Source organism: Numida meleagris, chromosome 1 (genome assembly GCF_002078875.1).
Source record: "Numida meleagris isolate 19003 breed g44 Domestic line chromosome 1, NumMel1.0, whole genome shotgun sequence".
Lineage (NCBI taxonomy): Eukaryota > Metazoa > Chordata > Aves > Galliformes > Numididae > Numida > Numida meleagris.
In genome coordinates this window covers 167,092,557-167,120,474 of record NC_034409.1, presented here as the reverse complement: position 1 = coordinate 167,120,474, position 27,918 = coordinate 167,092,557, and the positions used below count along the sequence as shown (strand labels likewise).

Here is a 27,918-nt window from a genome sequence, read left to right as displayed (position 1 = left end):
ATATAAACACACAGCTGTAAAGACAGAAAATATCAGTGCTGAATTAAAGCGGAACGTAAACACTGACTGAAGATCTCCGAAAGCCCCGACCGCTCGCTGCCCCCTCACAGAACGCCCGGAAGGAAAAACAGATGGGCGCTCACGTGGTCACGCGCCAAGCCCGCCCCTTGGAAGCAAAGCGCCAATAGAAGGCGAGGAAGATGCGTCACGTGACGGTGGGCGCGAACAGTCAAGCGGGAAGGGGGGGCGGGGAGGGGAGGGGAGATGAAGGCTTGGCGTCACGTGACACCTCCCCCTCCCGATCTTCCCCCCGCCCAATTCTCGCTCCGTCGCTGTCACGTGTGCGGTGCTGGAGCGCGCTGCCGCGAGTCAGCTGCAACGGTCGTAACGGGCCACGGTGCGCGGAGGCGCCTCGGAGGGAGCAGCCCCGGAGGATGCGGCAGCGGCCGGGTGAGGAGCGCGAGGCGTCTGCGGCCGGGCCGGGCCGGCCCTTCCCTTCCCGCCACTCTTCCGTCAAGGCGCTGTGAGGCTGCGGCTGTCACACAGCGCTGCCCGGCGCTCCGCGAGCACCTTCCTGCTTCTTCTTACGGGTTTTGTGCCTCCAAGTTCAGGACCTTCTGCTCAGCCTTCCCTTTGCTGCCCGTTTCCTGAAGGCAGAGGTCTAGCCTGCTGGAAAAGTGAGGATCTCAGCGTTGTTTTCCTCGCTGGACTTTATATAAGTAATTAGTCTTTTTAGGTCCTGAGTCTTCTGAATAGTGATCTTTAATGCTTTTTTAAATTGAGGCAGTTGGAGCCTGCTGATAGAAGGTAATGTGGGCTTTCTGCATTCGAACTCGGAGGGCTGTGTGGGAGTGCCTTTGGAGCAGAACGGTGCTTAAAAAAGCAGCATTTGGGAGAGAGAACAAATCTTTGGAGCGTGGCTTTGTGGGTCCTTTGAATTCTCATTTCTGTATGCATCTTGCTGGAATATAGGTGGGTTTCCTAGGGCATCTCATTCAGAGCGAATGTCTTCAGTAAGTTGCACTAGTGATTCGGCTTCTTATTGAAAAAAAAAAAGAAAATGCACATTGTGACTTGTTATGGTGGTTGACCGACTCGGTCATCCTAGTAAGGGTTTTATTGTGTGGTTAAAACGGTTTTGTGTTCAATGGTGTTCATGTATGTGCTGGTTTGTGCTTGCATCTCTTTCAGCCAGTTGCTCAAAGCAAGCAGGAGGACTGGTTGCCAGATCATAGTCTTTCCCTGCATTGCCATTAAAAAGGCATCCAAAAATAAATCATCTGCACGCGGAGGTTTGAGCATATTGTCATAGGCATCTTGTCTTACGTAAGGTAATAAGTTACAACACGTGATTTCAGGGATGTGACATTCTCCTTGCCACCAAAAAGGTAGTACAATAAAGTCACTTAGTTTGTGCATCTTGTCAGTGTCAGCAGCATGCATTGTTTCCCTCTTCTCAGCGCTGAAACTTGAGATTAAAAACCAACCGAACAAGAGAAAATATGGGGAAGACCACCCTTCTGTCTAGGAAACCACTGTGTCTAGGGTTTGGCTGTTTCTTGCTTGAGGGGTGCTTAAAAGAGGGTCAAGTTTGCCAATCATTTCTTGTTTTTCTGAATCTGGATATCTAGCTCTTGTATTCTCACTGCTGGTTGATTTCCCAGTAGGGGAAATGAAGGCCTCAGCCTGCTGTTTTTCTGTGCAGGAGTAAGAATAAGCTGGAGCCTGAGGAAGGAATGACACAAACGCTCAACTGTTCTCAAATAACATTTACAAGGGAATAATCTCTGAGGATTTAACTAAATTTTTTTGTTCTGATGACAACGGATACTGTTTTCCCAGTAGGATATTGTGTTATTGTTCTGTCTGTTTGTTCAGCTGAACTATAAACTCTGTAAAACTTTATCTAAAAGCATCTAAAACAGTTTTGTATACATTGTCTTCTGGGTTTTGTTGTTTTTGTTTTGTTTTTGTTCGACAGGGGTTCGTGTATACATGCTGTGTATCGCTCGGAATCAGCCTGCATATTGTTCCTGTGGAAAGCAAGCTAGTGAGATGTTGAATGCATAGGCAGCAGTTCAGCACAGAATATTTGAAGGGCTTCTATCTTTGAAAGCATGGGGCTGTTATTCGTTGTTGTTGTGAACAGCTCTAGGTATTTTTTTTTTCCCTAGTGCTGATGATGCCGCTTCTTTTCAGCACAGTGTGAGGCCAGTTCAGTTTCCTTTTCAACAAGTCATCCTTTCTTGCTTATTTTTAGCATCACTGAAATTCAAACAATCATCTTTGTTTTTGTTCCTGTTTGGCTACTGATACTGTTGGATAATTTCAAAGATGTCAAAGTAGTTAGAAGAGGCATGGCTGATATAAGCTCCCTCTCCTGGTCAGTTCTGCAGTAGTGGAATACAGATGTGACATAAAGCAGTATGGTTGGTGTGTTGTTGTTTATCACGGAGTCGTGTGGCAGAAATAAAGACAGTCAAGAGGAGTGGGATGCAGTGTTTTGCAAGGTGATATCTACCAGAGCACCAAGGTTAAGATTATGCCTTCTGTACTTACAAGGATCTCATAGAATCATAGAATGGCTTGGGTTAGAATGGACCCCAAGGATCATCAAGTTCCAACCCCCCTCCCACAGGTAGGACCTCCAACCTCCAGATCTGTTACTAGACCAGGATTTCTCATATTCGTTTTCCTTGCTTAGAAACGTGGGCATTAAATGTAGATACTGATGCATAAATGACAGGTATTCCTGAGAACTGATGCTGTGTTGCATACAGAATCTAAGCAATGGCTTGTTAGCTGATGTATGGAGGTGACTCTTTGCCTACAGATTAAAATAACTTCATTGCTTTGAATTCCAACTGGTACATTCGTTACTGCATTGCACTTAAAAACTTCCCATTAAGGTGCAGGTTTTGAGAGGTGTGTGTTATAGTGGGCTCCAGGTCTCTGCATGATTATCAGCTCAAGTAAACTTAGCTCATTTACTCGTGTTATACAGGAAGGTGAGTGAAGGACGCTGTGTCCCTTTGTGCTGCTGCTTGCAGTGATGTGTCTGAGGTCTTCTGGATCAGCCTTTCACTGCAAGGAGCTGCCCAGAAGAAACTCTGCATATTCATTGCTCCTCACATTCACCTAGCTCTGGGACTGAAATGAATTCTTGATTGTAATTGGAGTGAGCCTAGTACACTGCACACGTATATGTATGTCACCCAAGGACTCTTACTGGAAACCTAGGAAAGTGGCTAAGGTTGTTAGGGAATCCATCTTTAGATGGGGGAAAAAATGGTGCTTATCCCCAAGTTGGGCGTTTCTGTGGGTAGTGGCAGATAAATAGTTAGAATAGTTAAGAAAAAAAAATGTTTTTCTTGTCAAGTTTGTATTGCTTAGGGTAAATTAAGTGGGTGAAGTCAAGAATGAACTGAGTTGGAACTTGGTCTTCTCAAAAGAGCAAGACATTGCTGTCTTCTTTTAAGTGTTCAGTAGCATCTGAACATCCTGCATTGCAGGATTCACAGCTGGTCTTAAGCAGCACTTTTTCTGGAACTTTTCCTTGCTTGTCAGCACAGTTTTGAGAACCAAGCATCGGAAGCAAGCGTATCTGGTGTAAATAAAGGAAAGAACTAAGTATCAAGGAATTCTGTGGAATTCTCCAATGAGTGCTTTTTCGATCCCATGAAACTTGCTGGTAACTCTGGGAATGGATCATAGATTGACACTGGCAGATTCCCTCCAGGATGTTAACAGTGGTATAATTTTTATGGGCAAGACTGAAGGCCCAAATACGCTCTCTGGGTTTTGTTGACTGGCAGCTTTGTTCTTGAGCTGGTGCGATTATCCTGGGGAAACTAGGAAGAAGTATTGTGTAAGGATGTATTATACACATGTGTATTCACTGACAGATAACATCTATATCCAGGCATCTGTTTTCAGCTTGTTTCCAAGTAAGAAACGATGACAATTTCTCTTAATCAGTTTTTTTCTCCCGTGTATTTCACTATTTAACTACGCAAACTAGCAAGTTTGTCTTGTGGAATGGTGACTGTTTAGTAATACTGAATATAGTTTACTCAACAGGATATACAAGCAAAGACCACTCTTCTAGTGTCCTACCCCAGTCATTTGTTTTTTGTTCACCTTAATACATAGAAATATAATTAAATATTTCATATAGAATGAAATGTTATACTCTTGGACACACCGATTAGCACATCGTTTCTCTCATTTAAAGGAAATGATTTCACTGCCTGTTGATAAAAGTATAAAGTACACCTTTGATAAGCTTTTCTTTTTTTAATTATGACATTGTCATCTTACTTGCAGAAACTTCATGAGACACAGTAACATCATGGTGGATGTGGGAAAGTGGCCAATATTTACCTTACTGTCACCTCAAGAAATAGCATCTATTCGGAAAGCGTGCGTGTTTGGTACATCAGCCAATGAAGCTATATACATAACGCACAATGATGAGGTAAGGCTCTGTAAAATGGAGCAGATTTTGCAAGCCTGAGTAGAGTACGATTTCTTTCCTGCAGAAAGTTGTAGGATTGAGTCCCCAGCAGTACAGCTGTAGCTGTTCTTGACAAGCTGCTTTTAAATGCCAATACTGTCTTCCACTTTTACAGTTGTACACTTTTAATAGTGGAGTTCCTGCAAATGAGAAGCCCGACTTTCTGGCCTACACAGGCCTGAAGCATGCGGACTCATTAGTTAACTTCCTGAGTGCCCCAGTGCTGACATTTGAGTTTAACTTCTGTGAGTGAAGTCTATGACCCTCAAAAGTCCATGGTAAAGCTCTTCCCTGGCTTCATGAAGACCTGGATGTCACCAAATCTGTGTACATCTGAGTGTAAGTCACTTGAAATCAGTCCTACTCTGTTTTTCAGGTGTTTGTTTTTGGACTGAACTGCAGTAATTGTTTGGGAACTGGAGACAGTCAGAGCACAATAGTACCAAAGAAATTAGAAGCCTTATGTGGAAAGAAGATTTCCAGTCTCAGTTATGGAAGTGGACCGCATGTTGTGCTCTGCACTGAAGGTAGGAAATGAATGTTTAATAGAGAAGCATAAGTTACAGATTTAAGTTCTGCTTACATTCCACAAGAGTGGGTTAGAAGGCAATTGTGTGAATTTGTTAACTGGATAATAATGCACATAATAATGCACACTAAGGGCTCTTCGCCGGTCTGAAGTGAAACCAAATGTATTCAGTACTAAGTTTCCTTTACACCTCTCTTACATGGTAACTGTAGAGTTTTGTGATATCAGTTACAGCTTACTTGGTTTTACCTGTGTGCTTTCACGTATTTCCACTGTAATCTAGAGGTCATACTGTGATACATGTAATAGTTGTATGCAAGGTAGATAATTTGTCAGCATCCAGAGGACTCTTGTACTATTTGCACTACTTTTTGGTGTCCTTTTACTGTCTTATTGGCACTTTCCAATCCTTAAAATTGTCTATCTTAATTTCCTCGGAATTTGTGGTAGTTTTATCACGTACTTAAATATTTTTGCAGATGGTGAAGTGTATGCTTGGGGACATAATGGCTACAGCCAGCTTGGGAATGGTGCAACCAATCAGGGCATTACTCCTGTTCAAGTCTGCACAAATCTGTTACTAAAGAAAGTGATTGAAGTAGCTTGTGGCTCTCATCATTCCATGGCGTTATCGTTTGATGGGGATGTAAGTTGAAACCTGTTCCAATCTTTTAATTCCTTCTTGAAGTGAGTGGTGTAGGTGACCTTGCAGTCTGCAGTGGCTACAACGTAACCTTTTCTATTGCTGCCTCAACCTAGGGCTCCATTAGTTCAGAGCAGAGATTATTACTTGCTTTGCAATTCTGACATTTATGGGCTTTGTTGAGCTGCTTGTGTTCACTGGTTGGCCTTTAGTCTGTTTCTTGCAGTCTTCCTGATTTCCGCTGTTATTGTGGAAAGAATGTTGCTTTGCACATCTCTACACACTTTTGTGTATAGCTGCTGAGCGAGCATTTGGTTCACGTGCCAAGTTTGCTTTGTGCTATTTGTTTTTGTGGCTTGAGGCTATGTGTCACGGGAAACATGTCGAATTATTCTCCATTTAGTCAGATTTGACCAGTGCGTGTGTGTGATTGGAACTGCATTTCACCGTATGGAAGAAAGCTTGAGTCAACTCTGCTTGAAAAGAAACAAAAACACAAAAAGCGCAAACCTTTCTAATGATGAAAAGGGAAACTGCAACTCTTTCTATCCTAGTAATCTGAGCACCTCTGAGTTATGGTTTATTATGGAGTCATACTGCAACAGTTAATACAAAGTAGCTGATCACTGCTTTAAGGGTAGGAAAGCCACTGAGTTAAGTGGAATGCATTGTATCTCTGAAAGGAGAGCATGTGTTTAGGAGAGATCTTCATGCTGTCACGTTTGCTTGGATTGAATGATAAAATTTGATACGTAATTTTCTTCTGTGTGGGAAGGCAAGGGTATTCATGTATTAGCTTAACTGTTGGTGTCAGCTACTATGTGGTAGCTGCCTGGGGTGGCTGTGCTGTCTTTCATAATAAACATAACATGTTTGAAATCTCAGTGGGAGAGGGGAAGCTTCTTTATACTTCCCATGGAGCTGATGTTTGCAGCTGGCTAGCCATTATGGCTACTTAAGTACATTATGGATGTATTTATAATACATTGGCCGTAGCCTAGTCTATTTGTGCTCGGAGGTTTTATCTGTTTCAGAATTAATTAGATTGAGAGTGGTGAAATATTTGAAGTGGAGTTTTACTTACATTAAGATTTGGCTTCAGAAAGCCTTGTGACTTGACCTGAAGTTTCAGAGAGGCATTGGAATTGGAAGTAACTCATGGAAATACTTGGAATAACTGATTTGTACGGTTGGTTCAGTGTAAATTTAATGCAGTGCAAATAAAAATTGTGAATACATTTCTGTTGCTGAAAGACATATTGCAGATCAAAATATTCAGTAGGAATCAAAGATCTGGAAAGTACAAGTAACAATAAACAAAAGACTCATACTTTCTTTTCAGATTAGGCATGATCAATGAGTTGTGGGGTTCTGTTGTTTTGTTCTGTTGTTGTTACTGATGTGTGACTCTTGGCTTGGTGAACTCTCTCTCTGGTGGGTATTTCCGAGAGGACAACCTTGTTAACTGTCTGGTTTATCAGAGAGCTATCAAAAATAGTTTTATGCCAAAGGCATAACTCCAGTAACAAATAGTGAAGAAACTGAAGGTCCAAAGCTGTATTTATATAGCAAACTGCTTTCCTGTCTTTTGGACTTTCACATGAAAGAAGGCTTTTCTAATATGTATTAGCTGTGTGCCACTGGCAAACTTGGAACTGTCAGAAATGCTGCTTTTTATTAATGCCATTGTGTAACAAGGTTATGTTACTGTGATGCGTGACCTGATAAAACCAGCTGCTTTAACAACTCTTGGACGATTGAAAAAGAGGTATGATTATCTGACTGTAAACTAGGTTATTGTTCTCTCGAGTACTAAGCAGTGGGGGCTTGGGAATCAAATCACTTTCACTTGAATTCATGTTTTTGCAACATCATGTAGGCATAAAGTCCATTCATTCTGCTCTTCTAGTCCAACTTATATTTAAGGTGCAAGTACATTCCTTGTATTGACTGAAGCCAAACGCTCTGGTTCTGTAGTAAGAAGCTGAAAAAGTGCCGTGTTCTTATTTGTCGGGTCAGTTGTGTTGCTGTTTATTAATTTAAAACAGATGAAAATTATCTTAAGCATTTTGGCTAGTTAAATAGGTTGGTTCACCCATTCTGATCCTGGCTATAGTAAGATTATTATTTATTACTGTTATTAAGTCTTAAACTGCGGTTTTCTGTTTGTGTGGTTTTTTTAATGGACAGCTATATGCTTGGGGCTATAACAACTGTGGTCAAGTTGGATCAGGATCCACAGCAAACCAGCCAACTCCTCGGAGAGTTTCCAACTGTTTACAGGGTAAAGTGGTAGTTGGCATTGCTTGTGGTCAGACCTCCTCCATGGCTGTAGTAAACAACGGTGAGGTAAGCATTGCTGTGTTCGTTCGCTCTCTATCTGTTACCTTCTCTTAAGACATTAAGGTCTGAGCATGGAATGAATGCTGATAGGAAGTGCTCAAGTTACAGTACTGAGAAGGGAAACTGAGACTGGTTTAAGGGAAGCTGATTTATCTGGGTGTGCTGTCTTCATGGTAGATGTTCCATCTTTGGCAAAAACTGCATTGGAATATGACTTCCATCAAGTCTGCATCTGCAGGAATGTGATCAGTTGTATTAAATATCTCTTCATTATTTCAGAAGCTTCTTGAACATATGTCTTGATTAGACTTTTGAAAGCACGCACAACTAAATAGTTAATCTTTCTGCAAAAATACAGGGCATGATCCTTCTTGAACATGCTGCTGAACTGCCAGCTCAAAAAAAAAAAAAGGAAGAATTTGAACACTTCCCTAATATTGTGCAGCAGTCCCATTTCAAATAAGAAGTTTACAGTGCTAACTTCCCTCTAAGTTTGAACTGCAACTCCAAATGTACTGTGTCTCAGAGCGTAACATTTTCTTGTGACAGGAAGGGCTGTAAAGGTCCTTGAGGTTGAAACGAGCTTTCATTTTGACTTCTGTCAGCTATAACAAAGCTAAAGGAAAAATTAAAGCTAAGCTGGGGACTTCATCTTAAATAAACCTGATCCATGTGTTGGTTTAATTTATTTTAAACACGGGGAGAAAGGAAAATATGGGGGGGGGGGGGGGGAAGTCCACGAAACCTGTTAAAACTTGCAATAAACTAAAATCTGTGTCATTACAAAAGTTTTAGTATTTGTAGAGATGTATTTTAGAAAGCAATAAAAATGTATTTAAAACATAATGCAATACTGAAAAGTTGAATACAATCGATTGTACGGTGTATTCAGTATCTGTTATCCCTCCCTGTATTCCTTTTGAAATAGTGGACAGATTTCTTTTAGTCAGATATTCTTTCTGGACTTGTGCTTGATACTAAATCTGAAGAAGCTCAGAGCGTATATTCTGTATTTCTAGAAGGGTGGCTTACTTTCGTTTTCCATTTGCCTTTAGGTTTATGGCTGGGGTTACAATGGTAATGGTCAGCTTGGTCTTGGAAACAATGGCAACCAACTAACGCCGTGCAGAGTGGCAGCACTACATGGTGTGTGTATACTCCAGGTATGGCTAATATGGAAATAAGGAATGCATTCCTGTTTCTAGCATCTGTTACAACTGTATCTTTGGAGTCTTATCGCTGCTTCTGGATTTCACAGCTCCAATGCTGAATTTATTTGGCTCCTACAAATTGCATTAGGCTTATAGAAAAGTGTAGTCACTCCATAAAGTGCATGCTTTTGTAAATATGAATGCTTAACATTTGGCTAGTGTAACTGAGTAGATTATGTTATAGATAAAGATTACATCTTTGTTACAAAACCGTATGAGTGAGCTACGCTAGGCAAATACAAAAATGAAGGGAAACAAGAGAACGAATATGTTCCCATTAGATTCTACGTTAATGTTCTAATTAGCCCTTTAAAAAGGACTGCAGGGCTGATGACATTGATGTGGGCTTTTTTTTTTTTTGAGTGAATTTTTTTTTAATTGGGATTTCCTGCATCTTTAGCAAGGTTCTCTGGTAACTCCGGTTGAACAGGTCAAGGAGACTGTTGGCTTTGGTGCTGCAGCTCTCATGGCTTACATAGTAATTATCAAATTCACAAATATTGAAGAGTTGCAGGGTATGATAATCAAGTTTGCTGTTCTTTGTATAAGGAGTCCGCAATTGAAAGCAAATAAAGGTAAGGGAGATTCTAACATGATTTCTGTAGAATACTACTAAGTTAAGATAATAAATAGTTAATTCCTGTAGGAAAACACTGTTATTGTGCTTTCTGTATGTTTAGACCATATTGTAAATTACTGAAGAAGAGTAACCAGTGAACCCTAAACTGCTGAAGCTGGAGGTTTTCCATTGCTTACTGTTAATGTGTTTTGTGCTAGCTTTAAGTGTTGAGAAATAACATTTTATTAGATAAAAGATAGGTAGATAAAAGAATGCCTGGGGTGTTTAACATCAGCTAGACTAAGGTAATGTGTGTGGTAATTTTCTTCTTGTCTCTTTGTTGTTTAGTAATAATGCTTATACATTTACTTACAGATTGCCTGTGGCTATGCACACACACTAGCACTAACAGATGAGGGTTTGCTCTATGCCTGGGGAGCTAACACTTATGGGCAGCTGGGAACTGGCAATAAAAGTAACCAGCTAAGCCCGCTGCAGATCATGATGGAAAAAGAAAGGTAATCTTTCTGAAGCTGTTTCTGTGTATTTATATTTTCTGTGTATATTTGGGCATGTGTTATGTGGTCTCTAGCATTGGAAGCATGTGAATTTGGGATTTAGTGGATTGTATTTCTGTTGCTGATGTTAAAAAGCACAGGGAAGAATGGTAACTTACTTTTTCTATAGACTGAGTGCTTTTTGCTCTCTCTAAAGATTATTGAAAGTAAACATTTTATGCTTTCCCAATGCTGAAAAATAATGACCAAGTGTTAGGCTTTTCTTAATGTGGTTCTTTTGATCAACATTTTGGAGCTATGAAATCAGTGAGCCAAGCTCTTAATCTGTATTGAGTCCTACATTAAAGGGGAGGGGAGGGGGGCAGAAAGGAGTGACAAATGAGGGAAAATCAGGTTTCTGAGAGGCTCTCTGGACAGTAGTCAACTATGGAAACAGAGCTCAGTTTGCAAACTTGCTAGAGCTGTGGGTAGACACTACCGCTTTCATCAGTGGTACCATGTAGCAATTTCTCAGGTTCGTAAAAGAATGACCGTTGTCAACCCTCTTTCAGCACTTACTGTATTTGGGACATAAGTCCTATGGCTCTTATGTCACTCCTGTTCACTTAGAAACATGGACCTCTCTCCCATATGTATACCTGAAGATAATCTTAGTTTTTATTCCTGTTTCTCACACTTAGTGTTCAGTGAAAAAGTGCACAATGCTGGGATTATTTAAGGGCTTTAAAAAGTTTGGAGGGGGGCTGGAATAAAGGTAGAAGCCAACACAGCAGAAACCACTGAAGCGAGGCTGGCTTGTCTGTGAAGGAACTGGCACTAGCGAAGCAAAATGAAATATTTCATTTGGTGGAGCTGTTAGAGAGAGTCCAGAGGAGGCCACAAGGATGATCTGAGGCTAGAGCACCTCTCTGCTGAAGAGAGGCTGAGGGAGAAAGGAGCAAGAAAATGTTCAAGTTCTGGCTGGAATCTAAGGGAGAGACAAGTCACTTGAACATGTACTCATCTTGCTTGACTCGACTCCCTTGGAAACAGTACTTCAAGTGGGCGAGCTGTCATTTCCCATGAAGCATATTAATGCTTCTCCTGATCCTTTCATTTATGTAACTCTTCCGTCATTTATGCATAAAGTTGCTGACAGTTCCTTGGATGGCATTTTATGTTATTTTTAAAGAACTTTGCCCATATAGCTTGTAAGGATTTTTGGACTGAAGTTTGTTAGCTTGGAGACACAGTTGTGAAGGTACACTTGTTGAGTTGTTGTAAGTATACACTTAACATGTTGTATCGTACATTTACTATAAAAGTATTGTTTTATACTAAGCTAGTATATTACCAATACCTGTGCTGAAAGTTGTTTTCGATTTTTTTGTCTTTTACGTTGAAAGAGTTTTGTACCTAAAATATACAAGGCCTTAAAATTCTTATCAAGAATATTGTTCTGTAAAGGAATAAACACTTGGATATGCATGCTTTTAGACGGTTTGGCTATACATTTATTTGTCCCATTGGTCTGTGTTGGATTTTTTGCTTTTTGAAACAAGAAAAGCAGAGAAGCATAAAGACCTTTGATGCATTTTTAACATGGGGGGAGAGCCAGGAAAGCATAGCTTTTACTTTTGAGCTTACTCTAGAACTTCCACTGGTTTTTACTTGTTGTCTGGCCAGAGATGCTGTAAATATCCTTGGCAGTCCTTTTAGTGGAGGTGTGATGCTTCTTGGTTCTCCAAATAGCAAGATAGGGATTACGTGAGCAAGGGGAGGAACAGAACAGATGGGTGCGTCAAATGCACACTTAAGACTTTACTTTAGAGACAGTGATCACTCTTCAAGAATGAGGAGTTAAGTGTGTATTCACAGACAGAGCTTCATTTGAGCAGAAACTTGTTCCAAACTGAGTTTCAGCATTAAGGAAAGGAAAGTAGGACAGTGAGGCACTGGAAAGGTTGTCTGGGGGTGGTGGATGCCCCATCCCTGGAGACACCCAAGGTCAGGCAGGATGCGGCTCTGAGCACCTGGTGGAGCTGTAGGTGTCCCTGTTCATTGCTGGGGAGTTGGACCAGGTGACCTTTAAGGATCCCTTCCAACTCAAATGATTCTGTAATTCTATGAAAATAACAGCAAAATAGGAAGCCAGAATCACAGGCAGTAGATCAGATCTCTGTTTACATGTAAGGGAGGTGGTGGGGCAGGGGGCAAGGATTAAAAGAGGGACAGAAGCGTTTCTTGAAAAACAGGCTTATTGAAAAATACATAAGATGTTATTTTCACAATGAGAGATTTTTTTTTGTCTGTTTTGAAAGAAGTTCTATAAAGTGCTCTACAATACCATAGTAGTATTATAACTTTCCAGACTGTTCAGTAGCTAGAGGTTTGCTAGTTCCATAAGCATTTCTTGTTGAGAATGGGTATCTGATGTGTATTGCTTTTAAAGGTGAGGAGGGTGGGGAAATACTGTTTTTCTTCATCTTCTTTCTATCGTTATGGAAGAGATGGAGAAATGTCCAATAAAAATGACAACAACAAAGCAATGTCTGATTGCAATAAAATCTACAAGTAATCTGAAAACATAACTGCAACTGTTAAATAATTATCTGTTCAGACAGAATCGTGCAGGACAAAGAAGTGCAGGAATGTAGATGTGTAGCTTGTCAGCTGTTATTTTGGTGCAGTGCTTAGAAGGTCACTCGATTCCATTTCTTGAAGCATCTTACAAGGTTTCTTCTGTTTGCAGGGTTGTGGAGATTGCAGCCTGCCACTCTGCTCACACCTCGGCTGCCAAGACGCAGAGCGGCCAGGTGTACATGTGGGGCCAGTGCCGTGGCCAGTCTGTGGTCCTTCCCCACCTCACTCACTTTGCCTGCACTGACGATGTGTTTGCTTGCTTTGCTACCCCTGCTGTTATGTGGCGTCTTCTCTCAGTAGGTGAGAACAAGCTCTGAGATAACAGCCAGTGCTCTAAGAACCAAATTGCATTGATTGAAATATTCTTACAAAATTTGGTTCAGTGTTATAATCTCTGTGCGTACTTGTGGCTGTTACTACACTATACCACTTCTGTTTCAGGATGGTTCTTGCTTTAAGGAGCACTGTCGATTAAAACTAGTTCTTTCTAGGGGGTGGTGGTGGTGGGTTTTTTTTGTTTGTTTTTTGTTTTTCTTCCATCCTTCTACTGAAGGAAGCAGTCTCCTTCAGCCAAGGATCTAGAATGGGGTTAACGAGATTGTTTGTTTGCCAGTAAACATCCAGAAAGAGCCCTGTTTGCGCTGTGAAAATTGTGCATTTCTTGTGCTCTTACTGTTTGAGCTTCAGCTCAGGGCAGGGAATGGCTCCCAGATCAGTAAACATAACTTATCACTCTTATAATTCTTTCTGCTCGGAAGATTGCTCCTGACTTTTGTTACTTTGGTCGCTAGTGGCTTTGAATTGTAAGTGTTGTCTTCAGCTTTTCCTCCTTAGTATTTACTCTTTCAGTATGAATGTGAAAGAGCAACTCTCTTACATTTCATGCTAGGAAGGCAGAAGTAACCTTTTCACCAGACTCATACTTTTACCTTTGTATGTTATATTTTTCTTATCTGTGGACAGCCCTGTAGCTGTCTAAGAGTTCCTCTCCCAACCTGGCTTCTCCACCATAACTTCTCATTTAGCACGCTTGCACACTTGTAGAGGTCCAAGTAACAGCGTCTCATCTGTAGAGGAAACTAAATAAGCTTACCGGAGATAGAAGATCAAGTTGCAATGGTCAGCTTCTGGGTAAATCCAAGTATTGTTTTATCCCACTTCCTCAGTCTTTTGATCCCATGAAATATTTGTTGCTCTTGCCCTTTGCGGAGGTCTGATGGTTGTCCTGAATTGTTGTCTCTTCCTGGTGGTGAAGGCTCTAAATGGCATCTTCCCAGTTTCAGTAACTCTTAAGTTTTCAATTTTTATTACGTATTCCCAGATTTAGTATAAAAGGCGTTTGAATATTCTTTCTGTATTTTAATTCTTAACCTAATATTCGCAATTACTGAATATTTACATCAAAAGCATTAATTCTCTGAGCATTTTAATCTCCATCCTACATATATTTTTCCTTCTTCACCTCTTTTATTCAAATAGGCTATAAAAACTTTATTTTCTCAGCTTTTTCTTAGTGAGAGCTAAGTCTGCATAAAGATTATCGTTCTCCTTCCAATTATGATGGCTCTGCCAAAGAAATGAGTCAGTCACTCAGGATTGGCTGTACTGGAGTTCAAATCTGCAGCCTTTTTTGAGGAATGGACTTAAGGTATTTGGAGTGAAAGTTGATCATCAGCGTAGCTTAAACTAAGCTGATGACCTAGGAGAAAAATCACATGAGCAAGTGAAGGGGGATCGGAACGTGGTTTATTTAGCCCCATTGTGATGCCAGTTCTGTGGATGATCCATGCAGAGTAAACTAAAAGATCTGGGTTTTTTTTTTTGTGGCAGAAATGTATCTTGTCTATTACAGCAGTTTGTTATATGGCAGTATATTACATATATTGTAAGTATATTTTAAGCTGTCCCTAGTTATGAAAAGTAGTTAGCATGTGGATGATCGATACCCAGTCCTGTGTTGCCGGAGACAAGCTATATCTCTTTGTAATGGAAGCATTTTTTCTTTCCTTTCTTCTGTTTTCTCCTTTATACTTCTGAGATGCTTAAAATAATGGGTTAAAGTTAGGTTATCTAAAAATTCAGAGTTCTTGCTTTACTACAGTCTTAGCCAGCTTGTGCTGCCAATCTTGCTAGGATTTCTAGGGGTGCAAAACAGCACGTCTCTGAGGCTGCTGCAATGGACCTTAATATTAAGAACTGTCAAAGTGCTGTGATCTCAGAGCTTTAATCCCATTCAAAAATTGCAGAAGTTCTCTATCCTTCGAAGTAGCTACTGTGTTCTCAGTACAGTCTCCCTTCTTGCAGCTGATCTCATGTTGTCATAATTGACTGATAAACTGAGTATCACAGCATCAGTGATAATGGATATTAGTGAGCTCTGGCAGAGAGTCGAACAAACAACCTGCAGGTTGTTGCTGTGTCTCTAGTGAATTGTAGGTGGTGCAGGTTGGCCAGGTTTGCAGCCTGGTCTCTCTTGGTGCAATCCAGATGCTAGTGCAGAGCAGAGCTGACCCAGCACTGCTGCTGAGCTACCAGAAGACTGCCAATTTCATTGCTGGTCCACGCATGGAGAGCAAAAGTTCTCCAGGTACTGGAGAAATTCCATGGTGCTGGGTAATGCTCTGGAATGGGGACTGCTGCCCACTGCTGCATGCACCTTGCAGAGCAGTCCTTGCCAACAGAAAAGGGTAACAGGTTCATTCATCTGAGCCCTGATACTGACCTGTTTTCCTTGACATTCAGTTACTTCAGTGGGTAGCTTAAATTACAGTGATGTATGTGTTCTGTATAAGATGCTTACTTGTGCTTTCTTTGTTTAAAAATTGTTTCTACAGAGCAAGAAGACTTCTTAACAGTAGCAGAGTCTCTGAAGAAGGAGTTTGACAGCCCGGAAACCTCAGACCTAAAGTTCCGAGTGGATGGAAAGTACATCCACGTTCACAAAGCTGTTCTAAAAATCAGGTAGTGGTCGTATTTCACAGCTCCTGTTTAAAGAAAAAAATCTTTTAGTGTTGCATCTACGGGGAGAGGGGGAATAAGAGGGGGTGGCATCTTAAATCTGCAGTCTATACTGTGTATCTGTAATCACTTTAAATGAAGTGATTGTAGAAGGCATTGAATCAAAACTCTGCCTTAGAACAATCCATACTCAGTTTTCATTAAGTCTGTTTGTTGTTACCAGAATAGTAAGTTTTGTTAAGCTAGTCCGATTGCAATGTATACTCAAATGTTTCTGTAGCATAGGTTGCATTGGTTTTATCTCTGTGCACAATTATAACAATGTACACGGTATTAGGAACCAAAATGTGGCCCATTGGCTGTGATATGGTAACATATATGTGACTGTTGTAGAGGGCACCAAATACTTGCTTCAGAGAGGCTATAATGTTACATTCGTGTGTACATACAGTAGTGTTCCAGATGGTGTCTTTGTCTCTTAGGTGTGAACACTTCAGAACCATGTTTCAGTCCTACTGGAATGAGGATATGAAGGAAGTGATAGAAATAGACCAGTTTTCTTACCCTGTGTATCGTGCCTTTCTCGAGTACTTGTATACAGACAGTGTGGACCTTCCGCCTGAAGATGCAATAGGTATTGTTGTGGTCCAGTTCTGTTAGACAGCAGCATCCAGACAAACTGAGAAAGGGCACGAAGAACAAATGTATTAACGTAGGCTTCTAGTCCTATCATGCATTTTACTGCTGATTGATTCTGCTGCCTTTAAACAACCACTGTAACAAATTTGCTACAGCGGAAGTAATGCGTAAAGTACTTGCACACCTTACTGAATACAATATAGGATAATATGAAAGGATGTGTCTAGATGTAATAATGGAAATGTGAGTAGCAAAGCTAAGAACAAACTGTGATTCAAGCACAGGTTTTTACAGGGGTACATTTCTGCTCATGTTGTGCTGGTTTTGCAACAGTTCCACTCTCAAGCATTTAGGTATGTGAATCAGTGGAACAGCTTGCCTATTTACAGAGACTAGCAGGATTGCAGCCTGTGGATAATAGAAAGGCCTTTTTTCCTACGTGGTAGTAAAATACTCTTTTATTTATAAGAGTAGTGGCCTACTTGCAAGAAGTGTGTTATAGCCATCTAGAACTGCGTACAGAAAGCCTGTGCCCCGGGGGTAAATTGTTGAGAGGGCAGAAATAATTGCGTGTGACTAATATGATGACACTTTAATTGCAGGGCTTTTGGACTTGGCTACTTCATACTGTGAAAATAGACTGAAAAAACTGTGTCAGCACATTATCAAGAGAGGAATTACTGTGGAAAATGCATTTTCATTGCTATCTGCTGCTGTCAGATATGATGCAGAGGTAAACTTCCAAAGTTCAATCTCTTAAATAGGTGGCTCCTTTCTGACCTAACTGTGGAGGAAAGCAGTCAGTCATGTTTTCATATAAGCTAGCTCTAACTTAGTATCACATAGCACTATCTGCCACTTTCAGGATTTGAGAATGTTGCCTTTGGAATACTGAGAGGTTCATTGCTAATACAGTTTTTATGTATTTTTTGGGGGGAGGGATATGGCTTTGCAGAGAGGAGGGGTGCAGGGAAGGTGAACTAGTACACAGATATCTAAAGGTGACTTAAGTCACAGGTAGAGACTTGGTATCTGTCAGTGTTTGCATTGCTTGGTTCATGGTGAAAGTTTATAATGCTGTTCCAGTTTTCATGAATTATTATTTCTGTGGAAGGAAAAAAGGTCTTAAAAAAAGAGAAGATAACAGTAACTCTCAAACAAGGGAAGGATTTAAAAACAAAGCAAAAATCACGTTATGAAAAGAAGCTCTTGTAAGTTTCAAGTTATCTATTTTGTAGGGTTACACATGATGTTGTGTGGTGGTAGGGTCTGGAGAGTGGTTATTTTCCACGTTCTTTTAACTTAAATTAAATACACTTCTGGTCTTTAAATTATGCTAGTGAAATGGCAAGACTACAGGTGCTTTATGAACCTAATTAATTGTGAGGACTGAGGAACAGCGTGTGAAAAAGGAGGAAGGCCAGCGAAACTTCCCTGCGACATGTCTGGTTGCATTAGTAGATCACTAACATGCAGCTTTGTCGTGTAATCAGGAAGTATCCCTGGGCTTTCTTCAGTCCTTTGTGCTCAAAATAGTACCCGTGCATTGTGTTTGCAGCTTAGTTAGTTCTTAACTTGCTATTTGTAAAGCAGTTGGTGGTTCTCAGTGAATGAAGTCCATGCTTTTTTTCTTGCACTTAATACCTAGTGGTAGACACGAAATGCCCCAACACAGCTACTTCACAGCCCTACTTCAGAGCCTTGTGGTGCATTGCTAGTTTGATGTGCCTTAGTGAAGGGCTGACTTGATGTCTGAGTTATGGCTTCAGCTCCGCGGTGAATAAAGACTGCACTGGTGGAAGTTCATGGGAAACGGGAAGCTTTCTGTATCTTAGCCTTAGAAGATTGCTGTGGAATGGGTCTTCAGTGTGACTGATTGTGCCTGTAAAGGGAAGCTGGAAATGAAGTGAGAGCGGTTGGCCCAAATGCTTCATCAAGGAGAGAATGGGCAGTACTGAAGGGCTGCCTTTTTTGTTTGTTTTGCGTAAAGCAGTAATTAAAAACGTGTAGTAATACTAGATCAGAGTTTGAAATTGCTTGGGTGATGTAGTTCAATTAAGGGCTTGAGTGTCTGGAAGACAGCAGGTAAAAGGAATTCACTAATTTAAAATGCTTCTGGGACTTGAAACTCCCCTGTACTCTTGGGGGTTGAGTGAGTGGAGGAAGTGGCTCGAACTAGATCAGGTCTGCTTCTGGTTGGAAGGTTAAAACTGATCACTGGATGTACCTTGTGCCTTTTTTCACTCAAGTCTGTATTAAGCACAACTTGCTGGGAGTGCATCCATCCACAAATGAAATTCAGCCTTTTTTATACAGAGTTTTGAATCTTCCAAAGTTTCTTAATAGTAAAAGAATACTGTTTGTTGTATGCTTCCGTTGCATTGACTTGGTTTATGAATTCTTAATAAAGCAGTGCAAAATACTGTGATGTGTATGATGTAATTTTGTTTGAAATGCTGGTTAATTCTGTTCTTTTTTAAAAGAAAACCCTCAGTGTCCGGTTCTAATAAGCTTGTCTTTTTTCATTGCACAGATGCCATACAAGTCAAGATCTGCAGCTTCAGAAAGCCTGGTGTTAGGCCAGGACACGTTTCTGTGTGACTGTTGTGTCAAGAACTCACTGGCACACAGTTGTTCTAGTTGTCAATGTTGACCTTAAATGAAAATCTGAATAGCAACCAGTCTGTCATACCTCTCGTGGCTTAAAGAGCTCTGCATGCTTAGAATCATAGAATCATAGAATTAGCTCGTTTGGAAAAGACCTACAAGATCATCCAGTCCAACCATCCACCTACCACCAATAACCCCACTAAACCATGTCTCCCAACGCTCTATCTAAATGTTTCTTGAACACCTCCAGGGACGGTGACTCAACCACCTCCCTGGGCAGCCCATTCCAGCGCCTGACCACTCTTTCAGAACAGTAGTATTTCCTAATGTCCAGGCTTGCTGTGCCTTACTGCAGCACCCAGTCTGCTGAGCTAAGGAAGGGTGTGTTCTTGCATGGAAAGCACGGTTCCATAAGTTGGTGAAGCGCTCAAGAAAGTGGAACAGAACGGGGAGCTGCTGTTCTGGAAGGGCTGTGGCATCTTCCTTAGAGCAGCTTTGCTCTGTGCCACAGGAATTGATTTCCTCCTCCAAGGGGAGTTGGAAACGATCAGTCTGAGCGGGAAGCTTTCTATGGTCAACATTACATTGTCAACTGCTGTGTTTTGTTTCTTAGACATCCTTTCTCTCTGACATCATGCGGGTGCAGTGATGGTTGTCTGGGAGGCTTTTCTAATCCTTAAATGGAAGGCACTTCCAAGTAGTCCTAAATATTCAGAGCAACCTTTCTGCAAGAAATTCCCTATTGTGCCACAGCGTATCTTTGCTTTTTCTTGGGTCATCTGTGAAGCACTGTGTAACCTGGGTCTATTCTAATGCATGCAAGGTCTTCTGCCTACACTTTGCTTTAAAATTGCCTGGTATACACTTGCATTGAGCCTGGTGATGTGCAACTTGAAGGCTTTATGTAATTAAGCAGGGAGTTGAGCAGCCTTACATATAGATTAGAGTCGATCTTATGGAATGAAAGAGCCGAGTTCCTTCGGTTATGTTTCGCTCCCCTAGCAATTCCTATTATTTGTATTGGGTTTTAACTGTTGTCAGTGAACGCAGACAAAACAGTTGATGTGGGGAAAATCTAAAAAATACGTGTTGCTCAGAATAGCTGATTTCTGTGATTTCAGCTATAGCCGGAGAACCAAACTACAGCTGTTTTGTCCTCATAGCCTTGTTAAGGGGGGCAGAATCTTTTTCTTCTCTGTTGTGTTTATGTAGGGATGCTGGGAGGCAGGGGGGAAAAGGTTGAAAGGCGCTGGGTTAGTTTGTCTGGTTCTCTGCAGAAGTAAAGCTCAGAAAGGCATTTGTGCCAGACTGAATGTAAGCTTCTGTCATGGAAGAAAGATAACGAGACTTTTCTTTTTTTTTCTGTTTAGGACTTAGAGGATTTCTGCTTTAAATTTTGTGTCAACCACCTGACGGAAGTGACACAAACGACAGCGTTTTGGCAAATGGACGGTCCCCTGCTAAAGGAATTCATTGCTAAAGCCAGTAAATGTGGAGCCTTCAAGAACTGAAACGAGGCTGTAAGTTACGGGCATCTGTGGGATGTTTTGCAGATGGACCAGGTCGGTGTGACTGCGCGGGTAAAAGCCTTACCTGGTCTCTTGTAGCAGAAGCTGTGGAAGGCCACAGCGAAATGTTCTCTGTTCTCAAGAGTGAACTGCTGTGAAAATGCCAAGCTGCGCACTCGTTCACATTTAGCAAACCTGGATGGAGGAACTAGCACGAGAGTTCTGAAGGGAAGAGTAAGGACTGCAGCGTGCAGGAGACACCAGGTGATGTTAAGGACTCGGAGGCTAGGAACTCCCATTCCTAGCACTGCCTGCTAATATTTTAAATTTACTCTTTGAGGCACTGGCCTTTTGGGGTTCTGAGCCCCGGAATGATGTCACTTAAATCATTAGCTCTCTGGGTTATAAAGAGCCAAAGGGCACGGCTATCTTTTACTGCAGTTGCATGATTGTGAATGAAATTGCCAGTTGCTGTGTGTAATTAACCAACTGTATTCGGTGCTTAGAGAAGTGTGCAAAAAGAATGCATCCCCAAAGCTTGCAAAAGTAACTGACAAAAGTAACTCTGAAGAAAGGGGTTGCTAGCAGATCTAGTTGGAAGTTAAACTCTGTATTTGGGTATAACTCAATGTAAGTTGTTACGTATACTTTGTGTAATCTGCTTGAGTAATATTCATGACAGTTAATGGGAAGACTTCCCACTTTGACTTCAGTTAATTGGTTCCCTTGGTGGGAAAGGAATACACTGTTCAGAAAGTGTTAGTTTCATTTTTCAATTAAGTATTGTATAAATTTAAGCTACATGCAATAAAATTCACTTTTTTTTTTTTATACCTGTTTGCTTGTAAACTTCTTCGGACTTCAAAGAAAATGTCAAGCTTTGGTGTTATGTGCAGCACATCAGTTGGTTTAGTAAAGAACCACCACCAACCTCCCAGATAAATGTATTACTGCCTCTTACTGACCTGACTGTGCTTGATCTGTGCCTGTGATCTCCACTTCAGAACGCCCCCCCAAGTTTGTTCATAGGCACCAGCACAGTCCCTGGTGCTTGCAGTCCGTGCATTTCATTGCTGGTAAGTCTGGATGGGAAATGCTGACGCTGTAACCTCACAGTGGCCATGTGCAGACATACACCTAGTATTTGTACTGTGTGCTTTAAAGGTATTATTACACAGTCTCCAAATATAGGGTAGAAAAGTTTAAATTTGAAGGTTAGATTAAGGTTAACTGCAGATTGGCTTCTTGGGTTAAAACTTTGCTCAGCATTGCAGAGTTAAGAGTTTCATAGTGTAAGAGAGACCAGGGATCTTCTACAGCATGACAGGAAGAGCTCAGTGTAGGAGTGTGTGAAGAAATGCTTCCACGCATCAAAAGCAGTTTTAATGCACAGTGCCTTCCAGATTGCAAACTACAGACTAAAGGTTGAGCTTGGTGAGTGGGAAGAAGCAGTATAGGGATGGCCTCGTCAGTAATTCAGGTCCTTGCAATAAGGAAGGAAAAAGAATTAGCCTAAAGTTGATTGAGCTTTACTTCTTTCCAGTAATGGTGCATTTGCATCTTGGCTTCCTTGTAATTCCCAGTGGATAATCCTTTCTCCACATTAATGCAGTGAAGGGCAGCGCCTTTGTTTTAGGAGGCTGCAGGCTGGCACTGGAGCCTGTTGTGCCATTCCATAGTCTGAGGGCCGTGCACCTTTCAGTGCTCCCTCTGCAGCACTGGTGTAGTTAAACACAAGGGTGTGACAGCCTCCCCCCTCCTATGCCATGTCCCGTGCAACAGTGGGGCTACTGAGCATCACTAAAGACACAGCTTTCTTAAAAACACTTTATTTTCATTAACTTAATCTTTTGTCATTAATCAATGCTTTACTGTATTCAAACCATCTTAATATAGTAGCTCTTAAGAGAAAACACAGGGAAGTTGTATCAAGTTGTATCCTTCCTTAACGAAGAAAGGAAGAAGACAGTCCCATTGTCTGATCCATTTTATACTACACATTGATCAGAGCGTAGTACCCAACCGCTTCCATCTGCCTGCAACCACCACTGTACCACTGCTGCTACAGCAGACCTAATATTGTATGCAGTCAATCAAGAAACTATTAAAAAACCTCCAGCTTACACTGCAGAAGTCTGCTCTCTGAGCGCATGTCCTGCTGATTCATCTTCTTTGGAAAGCCAGAGCAGCACTGTGGTCCTTAAAACAACACTGTGTAGCAGCCACTTCACGCCATCAGGACAGACTGCTGCAATTAAAGTGACTTGAAAAAGCTTTCTGTGGCAGCCAATGGGCCCTCGCCTTTGAAGGAAGAAGTCCTGGTGGAGGGTTTTGTTCAGCTTTAAAAAGCCTACGGGTTGATGTGTAATATGCTTATCCACAGTAAAGTTTAAAGAGTAACAACTTCAAGTTATTGCAACAGTGAGGTATAAAAATGAGTAAAAACACGCAGTCTTTGCTTGTGGCCCTGGCTTGGGGGAAAGGAAATCACTTACACACTGACCAGCCGTGCTCTATATGGTTCCCGTCATTAGAAAATGTGGAGTATTGACACCATCACCAACAGCCATGGGGGTTACTCGGACACTGTACTGGACGTACTGGCACCACTCTCTTGGGAGGGGAGGGAAACTTCTTTTAACTCCCGCAGTAGCTCCAGTTGGTTATCCAGTCTTCTCCTGCTTTCCAGCAGTTCCTGGATCTTTTCCTCTGTCCCTGTTATGGAAAAGAAAGGGATAAAAGCTTTTCTTTGTTTTTTATTTTTAGATTAGTTATTTATAACACATGAAATATGCATTAACAGAGGGTTTGCAAAGGCCCCTACTGCTCAGTTTGCCTAGCGACACCGCTGCCTTCTGAGTGCTGCACTTTCTGTGCCTCTCCAGTAAGAGATGGCTGTGTCACACGAGGGAGGTGATTTAAAATACTGAAGTGGCAAAAGAAAACACAAACCAAGGCACAGAGTTACTCACCTGCCACACTGTGTCTCAAAACTAGCTCCACTGCACATTCAGTGTCAGTCATCCAAAGGAACAAGTCACTTCATAACTTGTCTGCATTACAGACCGCACATTTAGAAGCCCAGTGGATTTCAGCTAACCAAGCTTTAAACTTAAAGGAGAGCCAGCTTGGACAACCAAAGCCATCAACTAGGTTTCTCACCCCAGGACTTAAGAGCACATAACACACCTGCTTCTGGCCAAACGCTTGCTGCCAGAATGCTCATGGCACTACCCAGCTGCTTCAGCTTATCTGCACAGCCCCACCTGGCTGAAGTTCAGCTTTGCTTTATTGCTTCCACATCCTGCTGGAATCTTATATTGTTAATTTTAAGTTTTAACTGAAGCAATTGCTGCAGTAACAAAAACATAGAGGAGTCAGTGAACCCTGAACAGTAAAATTAGTTGTAACGAGGAAAGTAGCTCCAGTTTACTCCAGTCCACTCCAAACTGCAGAGCCTGAACCACCCTTAGCTGCGGCTTAGAGAAAAATAAAAAGCTGTCGGCCTTCCATTCCTTTTTCTTTGTTAAGAAAGCCCCTTCCTGCTGTTGCCTGTATGTACACATGGGTAATTACGCACGTGCATACACTTATATAGTGCATTCATAAGTAAATTGTCCAATAAGGTAGAGTGTTACAAGTTGAAAACAGGCAGCCAGAATGCTGGGTGGCCACTGTGCTGAGAAGTCGGGGCAGCAGTTCCTGCCTTAAGGGGCACCTGGCACCTCACCCTCACTCTGCCTCAGGAGAGATGCAGTTGAGCTCTCATCGCTGCTTTCCCTTGCAGTCAGTCATCATATTTGGCAGCCAGCCACCTGAGTAAGCTTTGGAACCAGCTTTGATATGTATTTTCAGAAGTAGCAGGGAACTGGAGAGGGGACAGGCTTCACCAGCACCCCCATAGGCGGCAATACCGGTATCTCTCCTGTAAGCTGAGAAAAGGAGGCAATATGCAGCTGTGAAAGAAGTGTGACCTAAGGGACGATGAGCAGAGACGTGTTAACTGCCCTCAGATGAGGCACTGGTAGAAGCTTGCATTGAGGTAGCAGCAGCACCAGTCACTCCCGTGCTGAAAGAGGAATGTAAATGCAAGAACAGGAGACCAAAAGGTAGGGCCTGGCTTTCTCAGGCAAGCAAAAGGGAAATAACTAACAATGAGGTTCAGTGTTTGAAGCTGACGTCTGCTGTTTGTTTTCCCTAACTTGCACCCAGTCTGCTTCTCCTAGCAGCTAGCAATCTCACTCTAACTTCCCTGTGGCCAGGGATAAATTAAAGAACTGAGTGAGAGAAGCACCTGCCTGGAAAAGTTGTAACATTGCTGCTTGAAGTAGCTGAGGCTGAGCCCCGGCCCCAGTGTTTCCTTCCATTCCTGGCTCCCAAGCAACCACTCGACTTCACTGCACTCTTGGAGCATTCTCACCTTCCTTCTTGAACATGCTAAAAATGCCACCAGCTGCAGGTGAGCTGTGCTCACGGTAATGCTCTTAACTGACCAAGAATGGTATTCATCAGAAAGGAGCAAAGCCGTAATAAAGGCAACTTCCAGAACAACTTTGCAAACAAGTCTTCCACGCTCAGGAAGGAAAAATAGCTGCAGAAATGGGCACAGTGCATCCTGCAAGAGAGAGAAGTTCCTCTGGGGCCGAGAGCTGTAGTTCTTTAAAGCTGTGGAACCATGACCAACCTCCCCTTCGTATCCATCAGCCACGTGTGGCATACCGTGGGCCTGGCAATTCAGGTAGCAACAGCTTTTTTTTTCCAGTGGCAGCATTCCCTCCATTTTAGGGCAAGTTCTCTATAACCTCTTTGGCAACAACTTTGATATAGGGCTTGAAGGTACACTAAGTACTAAGGCTGTCTGATGATAAGTTTTATGTTTGGAAAAAAAAGAAATGCTGAGAAGTACTAGGTCCTCCTGACCGACTAAGGTGAGGGAAATCGACACATCTAGAGTTAGAAACAGATGGGGGGGGAGCGGGGGGGAGAGTGACAGCGCTGAGGGAACGGCATGGAGATGTGTCAGGGGAGGGGCAAGTGCGGGTTAGGGACAGGTTCTGCACCAGAGGGCAGCGAGCATGGGACAGGCTGCCCAGGGCAGCGGGCACGGCCTCGAGCTCCTGGAGTTCAAAGAGCATCATCTGGTCTGTGCTGTCAGACACAAGGTTTGAATGCTGGGCGGTGCAGTGTGGAGCCAGGAGTTGAACTTGATGATCCTTGTGTGTCCCTTCCAACTCAGCATGCTCTATGATTCTGTAATTTTAACAAAATTCTCGGAAGAATAACCTTAATACTAAAAATACTAAAACCCTACCAAGTGCTACCACGCTGACAGCGTAATTCACATACCCGAATGAATATTGGTCAGTATGTTTTCAAACAGTCCACAGTCAAACAGCGATATGACCGTCTCTTCATACTCTGGAGGAAAAGATAATATCACAGAGGAAAGGTTTACACAACTGGTGGCTTAATGCAGTACTCAACATTAGATGCAGCACAAATTACTTCAATTAATTAATTACATTACAGTAATTACTTACCTTATAGCAATTGCTTGAGGTTTTAAGAAAAGCCAAGCGAACACTCTCATACCACTTCTAATTCCGGACAACATTTTCACAGGACATGGCTATCACTGTCTTACGTTAACAACCATGCCAGAATTATGCTTCAGCTTCCCAGCGGAGGCCTTTTGTGTCCATTTCACTGGAAGCCTGCAGAGGACCATCAGGAGGTTCTCTCCTGGACTGCTCTTTTCTTCACCATGTGGGAGAGGAGCTCGGCTGGGCCCCCCAGCCATCCTACCAACGCTCACGCCAATGGGTACAACGTGGCCTCAAAATTCAAAGTCAGAAGGCCTACCAGAGCATGCTGAGTTAGCAGCAGCTCCCCCCTATGACACGGCTGTGCCAAAAACACAAACGTTGACAGAAGCCAGTTGCCAAGGACTAACGATGGCCCCGTGTCACTGTCCTGAGGACTCAAGTGCCTGGCAGTCAGAGCAACATTTCTGCTGTGAGAGCAGAGTCACCGCAGACCTCCTTACCTGTCTCTGAAGTGTTGTCATCCATCAGCTTCTCCTGTGCCAAATGGAGTGTGTCCAACATTTCTTCAAATATGTCATCCAGAAGCCCAGCTTGTTTGCATTTCCTGAGAAAGTCGATTCGGACTGTTAAAACACAAACACATGCACTCTTAAACATAACACATCCTAAGCACTTGGAAGCTTGCGCTTCACCCATTCATTTCAGAAACCAAAACTTGGGTTCAAAACCCGCTTCTGGTAACACACACATCCAGACACACACACCCCCCTGGCTCCTCTTGCTACTCACTCCCTTTGCAGAGGGAAAACCAGTGTGGTCAGGTGAATATAAACACTGTGCTAGGTGTAAGAAGTTTACAGAAACTCTAGATTTGCCTTTGTTCAGAAATGAATGCCTCCCCAACACCAGACTCACCATCCCTAGAGCTGCCCGATACCCCCTCGTGTAGGAAAGCAGGTGATGTGCTTTCATACAACTTAGTTATTTTTAAATCCTCTGGACAGCACCATGAAATGAGCAGGACAAAGGATAGAACGCAGTGCAAGGAGTGAACCAGTATTGAATTTGGTAAGTGACTGGATGTTACTTTTACTGCAAGCGATCCAGGCAATAACTTCATTTATTTCTGTAACGTCACTGCAGCCCATTTAACGGGCCTGCTTTGTCAGATCTGGATTGCTAGGGAAATAGGCAGGGTTTTGTGGGTCTTTTTTTCCCCTATCTCAGACCAGCAGGTCAGCGGTGGGTTCAGTCACACCTATTCACGCGGCTGCACAAAAGGAAAGGGTACACAGAAGTCTGAGAGTCTCCATCAGAAATAACATTACTTTTTACTGGAGAAATCCCTTAGAAAATAAGACACTTTGCTTGCACCAGATGCCCTACAAGTATGCCAGGACTCTCTAAAGGTTCCCTATTATTTTTTTTTATAGTGACTGAAGAAATTCAGAAAAAACATGATGCAGCTGCCTACTATTACAATACCATGCCCACAGACTGAGCACGGCCCCAGGAAGTTGAACAATCACCACCAACACTTTCCAAACTTCAGAGCAAAAGCATCACCCTGACAAGCGGTTACAGCAGAAAGCCTGCAGAACTCAAGGACGAGTCAAGTGGTTGATTTTGCTGTTATACATCTTGTCAAGCAGCCAGTGTATAGCTAGGATCCCAAAGATCCCCCCAGTGCTATCTCAGAGCAGCAGTATTTAGGAA

At 42.2% G+C, this 27,918-nt stretch overlaps 2 protein-coding genes across 6 annotated transcripts in view; one reads left to right on the top strand and one right to left on the bottom strand.

Annotated features, from left to right (window-relative positions):
* RCBTB1 (RCC1 and BTB domain containing protein 1) lies at positions 299–21,487 on the top strand. 5 transcript variants are annotated; one of them, XM_021376356.1, is made up of 13 exons: positions 299–450; positions 4,327–4,477; positions 4,893–5,043; positions 5,525–5,691; positions 7,879–8,037; positions 9,087–9,194; positions 10,177–10,319; positions 13,051–13,241; positions 15,776–15,902; positions 16,382–16,533; positions 17,141–17,271; positions 20,519–20,668; positions 20,756–21,487. In XM_021376356.1, the coding sequence occupies exons 2-12, from the start codon at positions 4,334–4,336 to the stop codon at positions 20,657–20,659; spliced, it is 1,614 nt and encodes a 537-aa protein (XP_021232031.1). In that variant the 5' UTR covers positions 299–450; positions 4,327–4,333; the 3' UTR covers positions 20,660–20,668; positions 20,756–21,487. The 5 variants fall into 5 exon arrangements, with proteins under 5 accessions (XP_021232031.1, XP_021232021.1, XP_021232041.1 ...); XM_021376346.1 differs by having other exon boundaries at positions 20,519–21,487; XM_021376366.1 differs by lacking the exon at positions 299–450 and adding an exon at positions 471–677 and having other exon boundaries at positions 20,519–21,487.
* The window catches only part of LOC110402348 (histone-lysine N-methyltransferase SETDB2-like), a 36,927-nt gene continuing 31,478 nt past the window's right edge, over positions 22,470–27,918 (bottom strand). The window contains exons 25-27 of the mRNA XM_021404374.1: positions 26,703–26,825; positions 26,003–26,074; positions 22,470–23,371 (exon numbers count right to left, since the gene is read on the bottom strand). Coding sequence (XP_021260049.1) covers positions 23,232–23,371; positions 26,003–26,074; positions 26,703–26,825 — 335 coding nt within the window. The 3' untranslated portion in view covers positions 22,470–23,231. The remainder of the gene's footprint in view (positions 23,372–26,002; positions 26,075–26,702; positions 26,826–27,918) is intronic.